Source organism: Schistocerca americana, chromosome 4, assembly GCF_021461395.2.
Source record: "Schistocerca americana isolate TAMUIC-IGC-003095 chromosome 4, iqSchAmer2.1, whole genome shotgun sequence".
Classification (NCBI taxonomy): domain Eukaryota; kingdom Metazoa; phylum Arthropoda; class Insecta; order Orthoptera; family Acrididae; genus Schistocerca; species Schistocerca americana.
The window spans coordinates 562,048,690-562,068,515 of NC_060122.1; the positions used below are offsets into that span (position 1 = coordinate 562,048,690).

At 42.4% G+C, this 19,826-nt stretch overlaps 1 protein-coding gene across 4 annotated transcripts in view; it reads right to left on the reverse strand.

Moving 5' to 3' along the window:
- Positions 1-19,826, reverse strand: part of LOC124613906 (ras guanyl-releasing protein 3-like) — a 423,950-nt gene that overhangs the window by 130,354 nt on the left and 273,770 nt on the right. For all 4 annotated transcript variants that reach the window (XM_047142653.1, XM_047142656.1, XM_047142655.1 and 1 more), the window contains exon 3: positions 16,304-16,417. In XM_047142653.1, the coding sequence (XP_046998609.1) occupies positions 16,304-16,417 (114 nt within the window). The remainder of the gene's footprint in view (positions 1-16,303; positions 16,418-19,826) is intronic.

A 19,826-nucleotide genomic window follows, 5' to 3' on the forward strand; every position in this document is an offset into this window, starting at 1 on the left:
TTCGGGTCCGACTATTAATATTACAGCGCGTTAAATTGCCTGCTTCAAATTAGTAGCAGGCTTGGGTCAGAAACCATGATTATTGTGCTAGTTACCTCACCCATGAAGGGGTCAATCCATATTTCCAATGGTTAATTAAGTTCTCTGTGGAAAATCTGCAAGAATCATTTTGAAGAAATACTTGCGACAGTGCTGTTATTTGTCAGTGATTTCCTTTCTATGTAATGATCATCGTTTTTTAACAGTGCAACTGTGTTGCTTTTGCAAATGTCTGTCTTCTTGCTGTGTTTGTTGAACCAGCTATTCTGATAGGCCCTTGTTTTCTGCTGAGTGATTAATCCAACCATCAGGGCCGGTTTAAGGCCCAAGCAACACAAGCCACCGCCGTCCGACGCCAAGCTGAGAGGGGCGTCAGAGGCACTGCAACTAAAAGATTTCTGTGCATGACTTATCATAATTAATAGTGGCCGCTCGGGGTGCCATGCTTAGAGGGGCGCCAGGAGAGTTCACGTGTAGTATTTATATGCAGTGCGTATCACAGTGAGTAACGATAACTGACGTTGATGAAAGGTACGAGGGAAAAGGGGGGACGACAAGTCGCTTGTGTGGAAAAATGTTCTCGGATCAGTTGTGCCAGCCATGATCATGTACTGGAACGAAACCCCTTACCTGCAAATAGGAGGCGTTACTGACTGCCAACTGCCAGCAGTTTAATGAGATAGCCATAGCTGTCATCTTTCCCAGCACGTAGGAAATCATAACGTCAGTTATTCAAACCAAGTCGCAGTTCAACAAGTGTACTGTTTCATCTGATGGCTGTTGCATTACTCTGTGTTGTGTATTGTGAATTTTTGTTATTGCATTTTATAGGCTTCTTCACAGTTATCAGAGTTTTTACGAAACAAGAGTGATTGTGATCAACCGAATGAATCATAATTATCGTAATTACGTCATTGCTCTGTAACGAGCCGGCAGAGGCCAAGGGCCCCTTATAGAAAAATACTCAGAAAGTGTCTCTGAACAACTTCTATAGTCTAAGTTTCTGGGTGGAGCTCTGATTCACCCTATATAAACAAATCAAAAGAGTTACGTTACAGACTGCAATGTCGTCGACAAGTTATTGGTAACCGACAGCTGAGAAAGCACAGAAGAGAATCTGTGAGTAAAATTATGTTGTGATTTGGTTGTTGTCGTGGTAGCTTTCCAGTTAACAAGTAGCTGTCAGTTGCTTTGTTAGTCTGATCTAGGTAGGCTATGGGTAATGAGGCAACATATAGAGGCCAGCGTTGCCGTTAAAAATAATTGTTACGAACAGTTACGGTAGAAACTAGTTAGTATAGCAATAAACTGCATTTGTTGGTTTGGTTTTCGAATCTTTCTTGCACAAAGCACTGCACATTAGTGACGGGGAGAACCAAGAATTTAAAGGAACCGACAACTCTGTCCTCGAGAAAGAAAGAAATCGCACCGTCACCAGCGACCGATCACTGACCTTGGTACTCATCAACTTCAGTTTGACCCTTTTAAATAACCTTGGTTTGGCGGCAGCTACGATCCAGTACGGTTTCTTACTGCTTAGCCGTGCGACTTTAAAATCTGTGACAAAACTGACGATCCTGCCAAGCGTGAGGTGCGCAGTGTTATCTGCTTTTTAAACACCCAAAAACTCCGTCCGACCCCTTAGTTTGTAGACATAAGTGACGTTTATGGTAATGTGATGCAATAAGCGGCAGTTCGGAATTGGTGTATCATGTATAATGGCTGACGGAAGAACATTCACGACGAAGATCGCTCGGGCTGGCCCTCAGAAGCGCCTGACGGACTCAAAGCAAGGACTGAAACAAAAATCCAAGAAGACAGTGATTTCACAATTAGTGGACTGCACTTATTCTTTCCAGACATTTCAAGAACTGTGTCATAAGAGACTTAATGCAGATCAGGGCTATAAAAAGCTAGGTGGGTTAGTCAAATTTCGACGCACGAACACAAAAACAAACAAGTGGCAGCTGCATTGACATGCCCCAGTCACTTCTGAATCACATTATCAATGGTGATGAGACTTTGATATCACATTTCACACCAGAAACAAAACGAAAATCAATGGAATGGCATCTTTCGCAATCCTTAACGAAACCGACAAAAGCAAAGCAAATTTTGAGCACCAGTGTCCTGCTCATAGACTACATGCCTAGATGAGAGACCACAAATGTAGCGGCTTGCTGTCAGACGCCATTAAAAACCTGCGGTACTGATTACTAACCAGTGGAGTCATCCTCCTTCACGGTAGTGCGCGTCTGCATGCAGCGGGACTGACATGGGACTTGCTTCAGCGGTTTCAGTGCGCGGTGTTTCGACAACCGCCATACAGTCCGGACTTAGCCCCAAGCAATTGTCACTTATTTCCCAAATTGAAAGAGTTTTTGAGTGGACAATGCTACGGAAGTAATGATGAACTTCAAGAACCTGTTAATCCGTGGTTCAACAATTTGGTGGTAACTGAGTCTGCAGAAGACATAGAAAGGCTTATATAACGGTACGACAAGTGCCTAAATTTGAACGTTGACTACGCAGAAAAGTAGCTTGGGCATCAAATTGTACGTAAAATACAGTTTCGTTTAATTATACGAAATAGAAATTTCTGTAGGAAAAATGCTTTTTTTCCTTTCCGAATGACCCTCATAGCTGCTGCGACATCGTAGATTACATTTTAGTCACACAGACTACAGCAGAGCTTGCACATATTAACTTGGCCTCTGCACAGAAATGAATCCTCGTCGTGAGTGCTGGATGATTTCATCCCATTCTTTCGAAGGGGGCGACCTTCTCAGTTGACTGTCACCTGTCTACATGCACGCTTCGAGCGTTCTCATTGCTATCTGTTTGCTACATAGCTTGGCACCACAGTTTACTCACGCCAAAGGAAGTGAAACTCATATAGGGACTTCCGGTAACTTCCTGCCAGGTCACTTTGGGTGCTACAAGTTTATCAATCCACCATTTCGTTTTTTTTTTATTGGATGATTTAAAGTGTTCCATATTTGTTTTCGTCTTATAGTACGCAGAAGCTGGTTTCATCGTGTTGTGTTCCTGATTACTACTTGTGTGTAATGTACCCGTTTTGCTCGCACCCATAATAGTGGGTAGAGTAAATTATCCAATATTAGTTTTTGTTTCGTATAAATCAGAAGCTCGTTTCATTGCAAGGTGTTCTAAGGACTCATGTATATTTGTTCCTGCTTACGAATCAGTGTCTGAACTGCCCGATTTAAGAGTGGTTTAAGTATATTACTCGTATTCTAATCTTTTTTTGTTCACATCCATTTTTTGGACTTTCTCCTGTTTAATGAAGAACTCCATGTTAGCGACTTTTAACGGAAATGGTGTTTACTACATCTTGTCGTGAGTTGAGGATGGTATGTAACTCTGCTTTGATTGGTGTCACTTCTTGTAGCTGAGTATGGTTCGCAATCTTAGTGGCTAGAGCACTCTTCCTTGCAAATGTTAAAAATACAACGGTAGTTACACAGATGTCTTCACACGTTATTAACAGGTACTACAAACAATACATTTCAGCAGAAATCAATGTATTAGAACAATCCTTCACTCCAATGGAAATTTCGAAGTAAATAATACACACTCTCATGCTTCGCTTAGTGAATTGTGTATAACTTGAGTATACTAAACACAGTAGGATTCTGTACAGTGGAAGTGCATGCACAGTATACCATACAATACCATGTACAAATATGCAGTTTGATATAGAATGTTTTCTGTGTGACAGTAACTGACATATTAACTACACCTTCTCTCATTAAGACTACAAAGTAACATCATTCAAAACAGAATTTCTGCGACAAGATGTAATAAAGTCGAATACCAATCCTGTGAAAAGGTGCTAATAGGTTCTCCGTCAAATGAGAGAAAGTACTAAAAACGGATGTGAACAAAAATAAAGTAGAATGTACTTACAGCACAGTTATATCGAGCAGAACACATGTGGATTCATAAGCAGAAACAATTGTACTTGGATCCACAGAACATTACGCGAAGAAACCAGCTTCTGTTTTATGTGACACAAAACAAATATAGAATCACTTACTCCACCGAACATTATCGAGGCAAGCAAAAATCAAGCAGAATAGAAGTAACATACTTACACTGAAATTCAAAGAGAGCAATACACACAAAAAGTCGTAATGAAGAACGCAGTGCGATGAAACCGGCTTCTGTGTCGTGTTATGTCGCATGATTTTTAGATTTTGACATGTTCTAAAGTGCCACTATTTCCAGTTGATAATGGCCATGTGGGCGAAATTGGAATATTGGGGCTTAAAAATAAATAATTTTAAAGTCAAAATGTGACTACAGTGTCATTTACAAAATTTTACATGTGATTCCCGGTTATGAGAAGTTAATTTTTTTTTCTAAGTTGAGATAACTTGAATCTCTTACACTGGAAGGTCACAAACACGTTTCCAGTCATGCAGTTTATCAGTAGGCTATGAGGCCCAACCGTAAAGAATAGATGATAAATATTGTCATCTAATATTTCTACTCGTAAGAACAAGAATACACGTTCAAGCGCCTATTGTTACCTATTCGGAGTTCACTGCCAGGTAACTAGGAGCGCCGCTGTTGTCTACTCCCGTATCGTAACACAGGCAGTGCACTGCTTATAATTTGATGTTCTGCGGTGTGCGCCGAAGGCGCAAGGAAAGTTCGTCATAAGCAGGGATACGTGATTATATGCAGCGCCATTAAATGTATGTCAGAATAGGCTAATGAAGAAGTAGAAATCTCATTAAAAATTGTATTTGAGAGAGCTGCAGAAACTGCTAACTAAACAGATGGAAAAATCGCAACACAAAAAAAAAAAAAAAAAAAAAAAAAAAAAAAAAAAAAAAAAAAAAAAAAAAAAAAAAAAAAAATTAAGGCAAAGAAATGACATTCGGGAATACATTTGTCTAGGTAACATGTTTAAGTGATTAACATTGCAAGATTGCGAGATAAGCCATTGCAAATAAGAAATACTGGTATTAATAACCGGCGTAATCGCCAGAATGTTGAATACAAGTGCATGGACTGTGTTTTACAAGCGCTGGACGTCAGTTTGTGGGATGCAGTTCTATGCCTGTTACACTTGGTCGGTGAATACAGGGACGGTTAACGCTGCTTGTGGATGACAGGAGTTGTCGTCCGATGATATGCCATATGCCATACGTGCTCGACTGGAGACGGATCTCGTGATCCAGCAGCCCAAGGCAACATGTCTACACTCTGTAAGCAAGCTGGGTTACAGCAGCAGCGAACGTTATTCTGTAGGAAAATACCGCCTGGAATGCTGTCCATGAAAGGCAGCACAACAGATCGAATCACTAGACTGACGTACAAATTTGCAGTCAGGGTGTGTGGGATAACCACGAGGGTGCTTCTGCTCTCATACGAAATCGCACGCGACGGTAACTCCAGGTGTAGGTTCAGTGTGACTAGCAAGCAGACAGGTTGCTTGCAGGCCCTCAACTGGCTTCCTGCTAACGGACACACACGTCCATCATTGACACAGAGGCAGAACCAGCTTTTATCAGAAAACACAACAGACGTCCACTCTGCCATCAAAAGATCTCTCGCTTGACACTAGTGAAGTCGCAAATGGCGGTGGTTTGGGGTCAATAAAATGCATGCTACAGGGCATCTGATTCGGAACTGTCGTTGAAGTAACCTTTTTGTAACAGTTCGTTGTGTCACTGTGGTGCCAACTGCTGCTCACATTGCTGCTGCAGATCCAGTACGATGCGCCAAAGCCATACGCTGAAGACGGTGGTCTTCCCTCTCGGTAGTGGTACATGGCAGTCTGGAGCCCAGGCTTCTTGAGACCGTACATTCTCATGACCATCGCTGCCAGCAGTCATGTACAGTGGCTATATTCCTGCCTAGTCTTCGTGCAGTATCGCAGAAGAAACATCCAGCTTCTCGTAGCCCCATTAAACTACTCCGTTCAAACTCAGTGAGGCGTTAACAAAGACGTCTCTGTCGCCTTAAAGGAGGGCCACCCAGGGCGTGGCCGATTGTACGGCCCACCGCTGGACTTGCCACAGCTTTTCTCGTTCCTTCCGGAAAGTATTAGGTACAGCGCGACATTTCATTTAGTACTGACAAGATCGTGGAGTCGCTGTTTACTCTTCGCTGTTTATTAGTGATTTGAAGGACGTTCACATGTCCACTACGTGTTTGCACAAAAAGAGGTCGTCTAGCGATCTATCGTCACAAGCCTTTAGAAAGGAATGAAAATGAGAGAAGAGATGGACGAGACTTCTGAACATCTAATTCGTAGTCGCATAAGCGAAGGATACTGCAAATATGCTATGAAACGATATTGCAGTACCATCGAGAAGAAATTTAAAGATTTAATTGACGATGAAAGAGAAAACAATACGATGATCGACAGATAGGATTCATTGTTCAATACATTAAGAAGCACTTTGTGCTATATTTGCAGACACGCACCACTTGAAAAAATTGGCGGTACGAATAGTAACATTTCTGAAATGCACGCATTATTCCATTGTGAGTTGCAACAGTTTTAGATGAAACCGAACGAAGAGCATGGAGACTGTATATTACTGCAAAGTAGGTTGGTTAAGTCAAGGGGCATGCCTGGAACGATTTTTCGACTTGAAACTAGTTGTTGTTGACTTTATGAAGGAAAAATGAGTGCAGGTACTAAAATTAGAACATCCGGAATGGATTCCAGACCTCGCATTTAAAGTGGACTTGACTCTGCATTGCCCACAGTTAAGACATTACAAGGTTAGAAACAACTTACTTATGATCTGATAGAGAAACATTTAAAAACAAAATCCCATTGTGAGAGGGACAATTTCTGTCGAGGAACACCGTCAATTTCGCTAATCTCACTGCTGTTATAGAAAACTTGAGGTTTGGAGAATTCATTGTGAACTTGAAAGAATTACAAGGACAGTTTCTTAAACTTTTTGAGGACACTATCTTACATCTGTTTTCACTGTTCCCTATTTCAGTTGAAAGCACCCAAGTGCATGTGCAAATGTAACTGATTCACCTGAAAGGTAATTCCCGTTTTAATGATAAATCCTTTTACGTCTATACTGCCCAGGATGTCTACATTGCTTTTTTCAGGTAGAGTTTCCATGCCTCTACAATGAGGTTGCAAATGTGCTACAATATTTCGATCGACATATTTGTGTGAAAAACTTTTCCTCGGTTATGAAACATAAGCCATGATTACATGGAAACTTGAGCGCGGAAATCTGTGAAGGTCTTCTTCTGTCCTTATGCCAACAGTGTGTACCAGATAAAAATTATGTATTTTTTTAAATTAATAAATTTGTGGTAAGATCTTATGGGACCAAACTGCTTAGGCCATCGGTCCCTAAGCTTACATGCTACTTCATCTAACTTACACTAACTTACGCTATGAACAACACACACACACCATGCCCGAAGGAGGACTCGAACCTCCGACAGGGGAAGCCGCGCTAGCCGTGACAAGACGCCTCAGACTATGCGGCTACCCCGCGCGGAAAAAAAAAAGTGTCTTCATTTGCGCCAAAAGGAATGAAGTAATAATGAAAATTTGTTTTGGTTGAGGTATAAGTTGATGTGAAATGTGGAATGTAGAACCAAGTCGCATGCAGTGCAACCGCATTGCCGTTTAGAGAGACGCGTTCACAGTTTCCCCCACTAAGCACGCAGTGTGCTGTGGCCATATGGGAAATGTGCAGCGAGGCTGAGCGCCGGTCCTGCCATAAAGGTTTCCTTGACTACCATCTACTCACCACGTCCAGTCTCGAAGGTAACTAACGCTCAAGACTGTTACAATGTGTATTGAAAGCAAACCTGAATTGCTCTTATGCGACTGGGGCGAAATCCGAATAGACACATGCCAACCAGCTTTCGTTATGCCGCACCATCCCCTTCTTGGTGTTGTGATTTTTATCCGTCAGTGTATTCTAACCGCACAATAAAGAGAACAAAGGAAGGGGAAAACAGCTACAAGCCGAAGGCTTCAGTACTTTAGGAAAGATGCAGAAGAAGGAGAAGAATATTTTATATTTAGGTAATATTGGCGAGCAGATTGTCAGAGGACTGTCACATGATTTCCATATGACACGCTTTTTATTTTACATTGTCAGTGTCGTAGTAAGTGATGTTGTCCATTTTTGAAAATTTTGTAACCCTTTTTTGTTTTCTGACAGCCTGTGGTCGGACTTGTTTTGATTTGATTGGTCATGTGTTTACGAAGTTATTTATTTTGTGGTACTCTAGCGAGAAACTATTGAATCTCAACGTCTGATCCAACTTGTTACTACGATCGTTTGCAGTAGCTGTAGCTTACAATTATGCCCGTTTTACTCGTAAAGTTGCTGGATGTGTATCTAGCAAGCCTATGTGTAAAATGTGGAATTTCATGTTGTATGCAGACCGTCTAAACAGAACAGTTCTAAGTAAATGAAGCAAAACATTTTTGAAGTTAGTGTTTCGAAAAAAATAATTTTTCTACCGTATTTTTCATGAGATTTTAAGGAACCTATTCGGTAGAAGAAATCGAGCTTCACATTACTGCCTGATAATGAACTAGCGTGCCTACATCTATAATGTGGGACGTTTTCTCATTTTATTTCATTTTGCTGACCTCTTGGTGCACCAATACATCCAGTTCAAACTTACAGATCTCTCTTTCCACGAAATGTTAAGTAATTTAAAATATAAATTTCAATGATGTTAACGCAATCATTTAAATAAATATAACGAGTACAAAGTCCCTTCATTTTAGTTTAAGATGCTTGTTTCTAAATAAGCAACACACACTGTTCGATTATACTTTAATCCCAACTAATTACAAGAATCCTACATGCAGCTTGTCTGTACGTGGGGCAGCATAAGTGTATTTGGTTGGCATCCTGGATCTCCCCAGAATCACACTGTGGTTATGGCATGACGAGAATTCTTCGGAGATGCTGGTAATAGCGGCGCTGAATTTCAATGTTCGGTACGAATTGTCTCTCTTTCCCTTTGCAGCACAGCGCTTCATATCCAATTTCCCAGCGTGCTTTTGTTCCTTCAATATATGTGGGTACAATTATCTGCACCAAGTGCACTTCTGCTGGGTCTCTGAAAATAACGTTTCTATGTAAATGAAGCAAAGGGATTCGGAAGTTGGCTTTTGAGAAAACATTTTACAACTAGATAAAAGTAAGAAATGCTGTATTTGGATTAAAGTTTTTTCTTATTAAGCAGTACTTCTCGCGATATTTTTAGTATACTATCCTATACAAAATGCGGAATCTTTCGCTTATTAGAGCCTCACATCGCCGTTGATAATGAAACATCTTTTAGTTATTAGTCATAACTGTATTACAATTCACTGAATTAAGTAAATCCCGTCTGACGGGGGTGCGGGTTGGGCCCATGACTGATCCCTGATATACTCCAGCTTCAATTTGCCTCTGCTAGCTATTGGACGTTTGAACTGTTACGTAGAATTGTCTGTTTTCTGTTTTAAAAACAGTAATACGATTTTTACTAAATGTCGTGGGTGGTTGAGTTGAAATAATTTATAGACTTGTCCTAGATACCATACGTTATCGAACGCTTTTTCGGTATGAGGAAACACAGCTTCTGCGCTTAGTTTCCCGAGTCGAGCAGAAGTTTTCAACAAGTCTCATTGGTTGATGAATAGTGTGCTGTGCTTTACAGGAAGCCGAACTGTATTGAATGACCATTTATTTGTAGTTTAGGAAATCGTGGAGAAATTTTTGTACAACATTTTCGAGAATTTTTCCAAGACAGATTAAAAGAGATATTGGTTGATAATTTCGCGGAAATAATTAATCATTTCCTTGCTTTGCCGGGGTTATGTAAGGGACAGTCAAAGGAAAACGAGACAGATGGAAAAATTAAGTAAACAGTTTATTATCTCATAAGTAATAGTCATAACTGTTAATATATTTATCCCACTGTGAGACAACACGGCCAATGTCTTCATGAAAATGAAAACGAGACAGATGGAAAAATTAAGTAAACTGTTTATTATTTCATAAGTAATAGTCATAACTGTTAATATACTTATCCCACTATGGGGCAATACGGCCAATGTCTTCTTGAAAATATGTTTGCGGTTGCCTATTGAACCACGGCGTGCACCTCTTCGCCCGAAGCAAATAAACGGCCATGAATGTCTTTCTTCAGGGCTCCAAAAATGTGGAAATCGCATTGGAGAGATCGGAACTGTATGGAGCGTGTAAGGGTTTCTCAGCGAAACTTCTGCAGCATAGTGGAAGCAACTTGCTAACAAAATGCTTGCTTGCGTGATGCCAACGTTGTTTCAAGTACGCTGCATAAGTTTCGCTAGGAAGCCCTTACACATCATCTTTACAGTTCCCATCTCTGCCCAAGAGATTTCCATTTTTTCGAGCCGTAAAGCAATACATTCGTTGCGGTTGACGTGCTTCGGGAGAAGAGGTACACGCTTGGGTACAATCATGGTTCCGTAGATAATCGCAAGCATGGTGAAACACTGCAAGCAGCTGGTCCCATTTTCGATCTTCGCATACAACCAGCGTCTAACTTAACAGTCGCGACACTCCGTCCCGCTTTTGTTATCCACAGCGATAGCAGCATCTCAAGCGGTCAGTAGGCGACGGTTCTTTATCGGATAAGTGCGAATGCTAACACTAACTTTAACATACCTTTTACAATAGGAAGTGTATGTTGTGTCACAAAAATCTTCAATACTAAAAAATGGCATCACATTTGTAATTATTTAGTTTCCTAAGGACCCTGGGAGGTACGAAACACATTACAGTAGAGTTTATTTACGATTCCGCTGTAATGTAGAGACATTTACTGAATAATATAGTTTTCCCTTAATAACAAACAGTCGATAATAAACTCCAGAACACCTGACGTTTTGCAGAAAGAGGTCGTATACCTACCCAGTGAAACGGAGTTTTGTTCGCTACACTTTCAACCAAATTAGTGAATGTGGAAAGTAGGAAACCTATACGGAGTCTAATGCCTACATTATTTAACGTACCAAACAAGCTACCACAACTGTAACTTACGAGGAAACCACACAGACGTGGAAATAAAACGTCAAAAGCAATAAAACTCTTTCCGAACAAAGGTGAAACTGATTCCGCAACCGTTGCTAAATCTGAGCCGCAAACGGCAAGAATCTTCAACACATGCGCTTTTGAAGCAAAACAGGGTAAATTCACAAACGTGTACGCGTATTGGCAAGTCGAATTAAGTGTGAGATTGGGTGTATCATTAGACTATATATATAATTTATTCGTTGGGCTCATCTACGACAACGTGAAGTCTTGTTGCACTCAGCACTGAGCCTGGCTTTTCTCTGAGCCCAGATTTCCCTCGTTCATTGTGAGTGGGTCTGCTTGCGCTCTTCTGTCCAAAGGACACCGTGTCTTCTTTTCGGTTGCTCGTCTCGGGTTATTCCGTTTGTCACTATCTTCTTGCGGAAAAGAACTCTGTCAAAAGCATCTTCGGGTTTGATATGTAGCATCTGGAGGTCTTCTTTGATGTTTTTAAACCATGGCATCGTAGTCGCTGGTTTTGAATAAAAAAAGAGACATATTTTTGATTAACCTATTTCCGTCCATTCGTTTGAGGTGATCATAAAATCGTGCCCGTCTTCTATGTATTGTGTCTGTAATTTTTTTTCTATTTTACTGTAGACTCCTTGTTGGATGTGTTTTGGTGGATGCCATTCTTGTACTTTTATCCTAGGATTTTTCTAACGATTTTGAGCTCTTTTTTTCTCCAGTTCTTCGAGGAGTCGATACAGCCTTGAGGGATATGGTTTCGGCTGCAAACAAAACTACTGGCTTCAAAACTGTTTCGTAGTGACGTCTCTTAGTGTTCTGGGGAAAGCATTTCTTGTTGTAGATCGTGCGGGATGTTTGGTAAACTGTTTCTAGTTTGCGTATCCGTTCCCTAAGTGCTTCCTTGTCCGTCCATTTTTCATGATGATCTCACCGAGGTACTTGAATTTGCCTACCTGGGCAATGACCCCATAATTCGTACGGAGTTTTGGCGGGGGGGGGGGGGGGGGTCTTTAATGTTAGTCATGACTCCCATTTTTTCAAATGATATTTGAAGACCAGTTTGATCAGCGATTTTTTTAACAGTTCGAACTGAACCATAGCGGTGTGTACATCGTTTGACAGGCTGGCAATACATACTTTTTTTAAAAAAAGAATCATGTGAACTGGCTGCGATAATAATGACAGACAACAAGAGAAGCACATGTTTCTCATGCATGAAACATGTTCATATTGTCTTGCTGTCCACCCCCGTCAGCTGATTGGTCTGCGTGACAGAAGTGAAGCCGCGCGGGGTTAGCTGAGCGGTCTGAGGCGCTGCAGTCATGGACTGTGCGGTTGGTCCCGGCGGAGGTTCGAGTCCTCCCTCGAGCATGGGTGTGTGTATTTGTCCTTAGGATAATATAGGTTAAGTAGTGTGTAAGCTTAGGGACTGATGACCTTAGCAGTTAAGTCCCATAGGATTGCACACACAATTGAATTTGAACAGAAGTCAATCCTAAGGGCCCGGGTTTGATTCACGGCTGGGTCGGAGATTTTCTCCGCTCAGGAACTCTGTGTTATGTTGTCCTTATCATCATCATTTCATCCCCATCGACGCACAAGTCGCCAAAGTGGCGTCAAATCGAATGACTTGCACCGGCGAACGATCTACCAAATGGGAGGCCCTAGTCATACGAAATTTTTTTTTTATATTATCTTGCTTTCAGTGGAATACACAGAAAGTATACACATATTTGAAAGTACTTCTTCATGAAGAGGTTGTACGAGGGTCACTCCAATAGAAATGCACACTATTTTTTTAAAATCCATCTTTTATTCCACACATTTGAAAGTTTTACAGTGTGTAGATACATCCTTTAGGAACAATATTTTCATTTCTCCACATAATTTCCATCCCTCTCAACTGCCTTATGCCATCTTGGAACCAGCGCCTGTATACCCGCATGGTAAAATTCTGAACCAAAATGTTGGAGCCACTGTTTGGCAGTGTGCACAAGGGAGTCATCATCTTCAAACCTTGTTCCACGAAGAGAGTCTTTCAGTTTCCCAAAGAGGTGATCGTCACATGGAGCCAGGTCAGGACTGTAAGGCGGGTGTTTCAGTGTTGTCCATCCGAGTTTCGTGATCGCTTCCATGGTTTTTTGACCGACTTGTGGCCATGCATTGTCGTGCAACAGCAGAACATCCTGCTTTTGCCGATGTGGTCAAACACGACTCAGTCGAGCTTGAAGTTTCTTCAGTATGCATCATATGCATCAGAATTTATGGTGGTTCCACTTGGCATGATGTCCACAAGCGAGAGTCCTTAAGAATCGAAAAACACCATAGTCATAACTTTTCCAGCAGAAGGTGTGGTTTTGAATTTTTTTTCTTGGGCGAATTTGCCTGATGCCACTCCAATGATTGCCTCTTCGCCTCTGGTGAAAAATGATGGAGCCATGTTTCATCACCTGTCACAATTCTTCCAAGAAATTCATCTCCACCATTCTCGTACTGTTCCAAAAGTTCGCTGCATACCGTTTTTCTTGTTTCTTTGTGAGCCACTGTCAACATCCTGGGAAACCACCTGGCACATACCTTTTTTAACGCCAATACTTTCAGTATTCTGCAAACACTTCTTTTCCCTATCCCAACGTAGCTTCACAATTCGTTCACTGTGATGCATCTGTCAGCTGTCACCAATTCGTTAATTCTCTGCACATTGTCTGAAGTGTGTGCAGTACGAGGCCTGCCGCTGCGAGGACAGTCCTCAATATTGCCGTGCCTTCTTTCATCACGTAACCTGCTTGCCTACCGACTAATTGTACTGCGATCGACAGCAGCATCTCCATACACCTTTTTCAACCTCTTGTGGATGTTTCTCACAGTCTCGTTTTCACAGCACAGGAATTCTATGACAGCACTTTGCTTCTGACGAACGTCAAGTGTAGCAGCCATCTTGAAGACATGCTGTGACGGCGCAACTCACGGGAACAGGTTGGACTAAGTTTGAAAACAAGCGGGAAGGATGTATCTACACACTGTAAAACTTTTACACATGAAGAAACAAGCGGGAAGGATGTATCTACACACTGTAAAACTTTTACACATGGAGAATGAAAACTGTGTTTTTACAAAAATAGTGTGCATTTTTTTTGGAGTGACCCTCGTAGCTTATGTCATGGAATCCGTGTCAGTTGGGTGTTTTTACGTCTCTTGGCAATTTACTAATTCATTGAACGTAAAAATAACAATAATTTCGTTATTTAAGTAGAAAATAATTAAAAATAAAACTTATCCTTATGACCATGTGACTGACAACATTCTCACCGTTTGGAGTGCTAGTGTCGCCCCAGCTGTCAAAAGGTAACAATTTTCGCACCAGAGGGTGTCGTGACTGTATGCATAATAGCTGCGCTGTTTTTTATAAAATCTCTGTGAGTAGACGATAAGTTTGGAGATGAACTTTGACTTACAGCGCTTTCTGCACTGAGGCATTCTGGTAATAGTAGTAGTAGTAGTAGAAGTCAGAAGATTCTAACAGAGAGAGAATGGAGCTGTGGTGTACAGACGACATGGACAATTGGAAAGTAATGTCTTTTTCGACGTTGGTGTGACATTTGTGTAATTCTATGCGTAGTTCTGAGTTAAAGAACAGTGATCAGTAAATATTTTGGGTTAAGTTAAAAATCTGGGCTTGACAATACAACATCATGATCGAGTGTGGCTTGAATGTGGAACGGCGAAATTATATTTGAAGAGGAGTAAGCTACTATCATTACAAGGGGAGTAAGTTAGTTTCAACACTAAATGGCTACTTTACGGTATTCCCATGAAGGCATTGACCGTCTTGCCTCACAGTGGGATAAATACACTGAAGAGCCAAAGAAACTGGGTACACCTGCCTAATATCGTGTAGGGCCCCCGCAAGCACACCGAAGTGCCGCAACACGACGTGGCATGGACTCAACTAATGAATGAAGTAGTGCTGGAGGGAACTGACACAATGAATCCTGCAGGGCTGTGCACACATCAGTAAGAGCACGAGGGTGTGGAGGTCACTTCTGAACAGCACGTTGCAAGGCATACCGATATGCTCAATAATGTTCATGCCTGGGGAATTTGGTGTCTAGCGGAAGTGTTTAAACTCAGAAGAGTGTTCCTGGAACCTCTCTGTAGCAATCCTGGAAGTATGGGGTGTCGCATTGTCCTTCTGGAATTGCCCAAGTCCGTCGGAATACACTTTGCGTGTCACCTGTCAGAGTTGTATGTAGACGTATCAGGGGTCCCATATCACTCCAATTGCACACGCCCCACAACATTACAGAACCTCCACCAGCTTGAACAGGCCCCTGCTGACATGCAGGCTCCATGGATTCGTGAGTTTGTCTCCATGCCCGTAGACGTGCATCCACTCGATACAATTTGAAACGAGACTCGTCCGACCAGGCAACATGTTCATCAACGGTTCAATTTCTGTGTTACGGGCCCAGGCAAGGGGTAAAGCTTTGTGTCGTCCAGTCATTAAGAGTACACGAGTGGGCCTTCGGCTCGGAAAGCCCATATCGACAATGTTTCGTTGAATGGTTCGCACGGACACTTAATGAATGCCCAGCATTGAAATGCGCAGCAATTTGCAGAAGGGTTGCATTTCTGTCATGTTTAGCGATTGGCTTCAGTCGTCGTTGGTCCCGTTCTTGCTGGAGTTTTTTCCGGCCGCAGCGATGATGGAGATTTGGTGTTTTACCGGATTCCTGATGTTCACGGCACACGCGAAATGAGCGTACGGGAAAATTTCCACGTCATCGCTACCTCGGAAACGCTGTGTCCCATCGCTCGTGCGCCGACTGTAACACCACATTCAAAATCACTTAAATCTTGATAATCTGCCATTTTAACAGCAGTACCCGATCTAACAACTGCGGTAGACAGTTGTCTTATATAGGCGTTGCCGACCGCAGTACCGTACTCTGCCAGTTTACATATCTCTGTATTTGAATACGCATGCCTCTAACAGTTTCTTTGGCATTTGAATGTATATTAACAGTTATGGCGATTAATTTTGAAATAATAAACAGTTAACTTAAATTTTTTCCGTCTCGTTTCCATTTGACTGGCCCTTATAACTTCAACAAGTTTCCATGGTTTGGAGAAGTAAATTTTATGAAGGCAGGTGTTACAAATATTTGTGGGATAGACGATATTATTTGGTGGCTCACCGAAAGCGTCGACGAAGATCCTGACGAGCGCGGGCAAGGTGGCGGCCCTCACGGACAGCCCGGGCAGCGCCGGCCGCTCCGTCTCCGGCAGCACCCTCGCCGCTGCCGCTGCCTCTGCAACGAGATGGGATGCCCCCGTCAGATACAGATACAGTGCTACCAACTGTTCATGATTTTCACACAGAGAAACAGCATAGTACCACAGCAAAAAATAACAGATTACGTAATTTTTTTGCCTTTTTGCAGGTATATGTTGCAGTCCTCATATACAATATGTGATGACAAATATGCAGACAACCTTGTGTACTGTGAAGCTGATTACTAGGTGTCGCGAGAAGTGTACCCGCCAGTATAACAGGAGGCTGGGAGTATTGTGCCGTCAAACGAAATGCAGTAGCAGCAGAATGGATCGGTTAGGAGGGCTCAGAGACTTCGAACGTGGCCTAGGCAGTGAATATCAGCTGAGCAACAAGTCCATCAAGGACATTTCAACCAATCTAAAGCTACCCACGCCAACTATTGATGATGCGATTGTGAAGTGGCAACACAAAGGAAGAATCACATCTAAATTAAGATCATGCAAACGTCATTTACTGGCGGACCGGTACCTTCAAGTATTGCGGGGAAGGGGTGGGGGATGGGGGGATGTTACAAAACATGAAATGAATCGCAATTCGGTTGTGAATTGAAAACGCGAAGGAACAGTCATATCTAAATCAACATCGTGCAAACGTCATTTACTGGCGGACCAGTACCGTCCAGTATTGCGGGGGTGGTTAAAAACATTGCATGAAAGTAGAAAAACGAATCACTTGCGAATTCCTTAGTCCTACCAGCAGTCCAATTAGTGCCATGACTCTGCGTAAATAGTTAAAAGCACTGGAATACAGTAGTCGACGAGCCCCTCGTAACTGTAATCAGAGCTAAGCGATGCCAGAGGGGGTGTAAAGAGCGGCGCCACTGGACAGTGGATGGCTTCAAATGAATGAATTAGTGATGAATCAAGCTATATCATGTGGTAATGCGATGGAAGGGTCTGGATTTGGAGATTGCCTACCATCATGTATAGTGCCAACACTGAAATATGGAGTAGGTGATGTTACAATAGGGGAAGTTTTTCGTGATTAGACTGTAACCCCTTATTGCGCTTTAAAAAACGCTAAATGTGGGAGGATACGAATATATTTTACAGCATTGTGTACTGCATACAGCAGAGGAACAGTTCGGAGGCAATGATTGTATCAGAATGACAATGCAAAGCAGCATGTGTGAGGCAAAGGTTTGTGGACAATAACATCCCTGAAATGGATAACATCCCTGATGTGGACTGTCTTGTCCAGAGTCCCGACCTGAAGCTAATAGAACACCATTGGGGTGGACACTATTGCACCACGGCGCATTATACGAGGGCTATTCGGAAAGTAAGGTACGATAGGTCGCGAAATGGAAACCACAGTGAAAATCAAAACTGTTTTATTTGAAACGGTTAGCTACACGTTCCAACTACTTCTCTGCACAGTCGCTGCTCAGACTTAGACATCTGTCGTAGCGTTGTACCAACTTCTCAATTCCCTCGTTATAGAAGACAGCCGCCAGTGCTTTTCAACAATTTTCTACTCTGGACTGCAGCTCGTTATCTGTGTTAAAATATTGCCTTCATAGCCAGCGGTTCATTTAAGCAGAGATGAACCTTGGGGGTAGCCAATTATTCTGGGTGATCAAACACTTCCCATCGAAAACGCTGCAGGAGCATCTTCATTGCCCCTGCAGAGTGCGGCCGAAATTGTCGTGTAGAATGAACCACATGACACTTATCATATGTAGATTGCATAGCTTCAGGCGAAATTTTTCGCCAGGCCCTCATTGTATTGTGTTGTATGTCAACCAGAGGCCTAGAAACGATGGAGAGGCTCCGTCCCCGCCGCAGCGGCAATCGTCCACAACCCCATGACGAACACTGCAGTCCACTTCACCCCTCTGCCGCCCCACACCGAACATAGTGTAGCTGAGGCGGAATAAGGAACCAGCCCACATTCGCCGAGGCAGATGGAAAACCGCTAAAAGCCATCCACAGACTGGCCGGCTCACCGGATCTCGACACAAGTCCGCCGGGAGGATTCGTGCTGGGGACCAGGCGCTCCTTCCCAATCCGGGAAGCCGTGCACTAGATCGCACAGCTAACCGGCCAGGCCCTCATACTTGGAGGGAGACACTAATTTCTAGCCGTCTTTACGTTCTCACTGTGAGCTCAGAACTGAAAAGTGCGACATGATGCGATCGACGGGCGTACTAGACACAGTGCCCAACGCATCTGCTCAAAGCTTCATCAAATTTTTACTGTATTTGCCCATTTCACGACCGATCGCGAATAATCCTCGTATATTATTTCATTTGCACTACTACTTTCTGGCACTGTCCATTGTCAAGGGTTGGTAAAAAACATAACACAACATAATAAAAGAAGAGCGCTAAAACATGAAAGATCGTCATCTAAAATGACATGATAGTGCTTACGAGATTAATATCATTTCTACGTTATTAAAATGCCACTTCAAGTCCGAACCACCACTGCAAATCACACTATATACACTTGTTCGTGTTACTGACACATGTACGTACTCCATGGGAAATTCTTAACTGTCAGGTAGAAAATAAAAATACAGGGTTCTTACTACATTTTCAGAATGCCGCCGAGATGATTTTCGAGGTGGTTTATCTTCAGAGGAGCCAAAACGCAAATTTCTCCTACCAAGATCTCCAACAAGTCAGCCATCGTTGGGGAAAATGTGTTATATATTGAAGGGTGAATATGTAGAGAAAGACTAACACAATAAGCAAATCTCACGGTCGCAACTAGATTTTTTCGAGGCGCTAATTAATCGAATGACTACCACTCGCACAGGTTTAAGAGACAACTGAATGAGACGTTGATTAGGAAAACTTGTCACATTCGTATTCCATATTCGTAATTCCGACACTCTTAGACATAACGACAGAGACCGGTATAGTCTCGCCAGGTTACTGACAGAAAATTTCCCATTTCTGTATGCTTAGACCTCTAGTAACCCACTAAAATACACAGCTCTGAATCTGGAGCGAAAGCTGGCCTGTAACTCTAGCTATTAACCACCCAACAGAAACTCCACCATAAACTAACGCTACAAGGCTCGCCATTAAAACTGCAACATCAGGCAGGATAGGATGTAACACCGTTTCACACATTGTGTGCATACATTATAGTGGAAAGAATAGGTTATTAAATTTGAAGCTGATTTGAGGGTACATAGAGCGCGAAATTTAGTACACAATGGTGAACTTCTGTCAACACCAATGGGTGTAACTCGGCAGGGCGTCGAATTGAACGGAGCTTGGATGACGGATAAAGGTACGTCATTCCCTGCTGCCTGAGGCCCACGAGAAAGACACACCATGGTGCGTACATTACAGCACGTGACTGCATGTCTTACGAGTACCAGCAGCCGTCTCCCGCAGAGAGCGAGTATCTATTTCAGACGAGTTTATT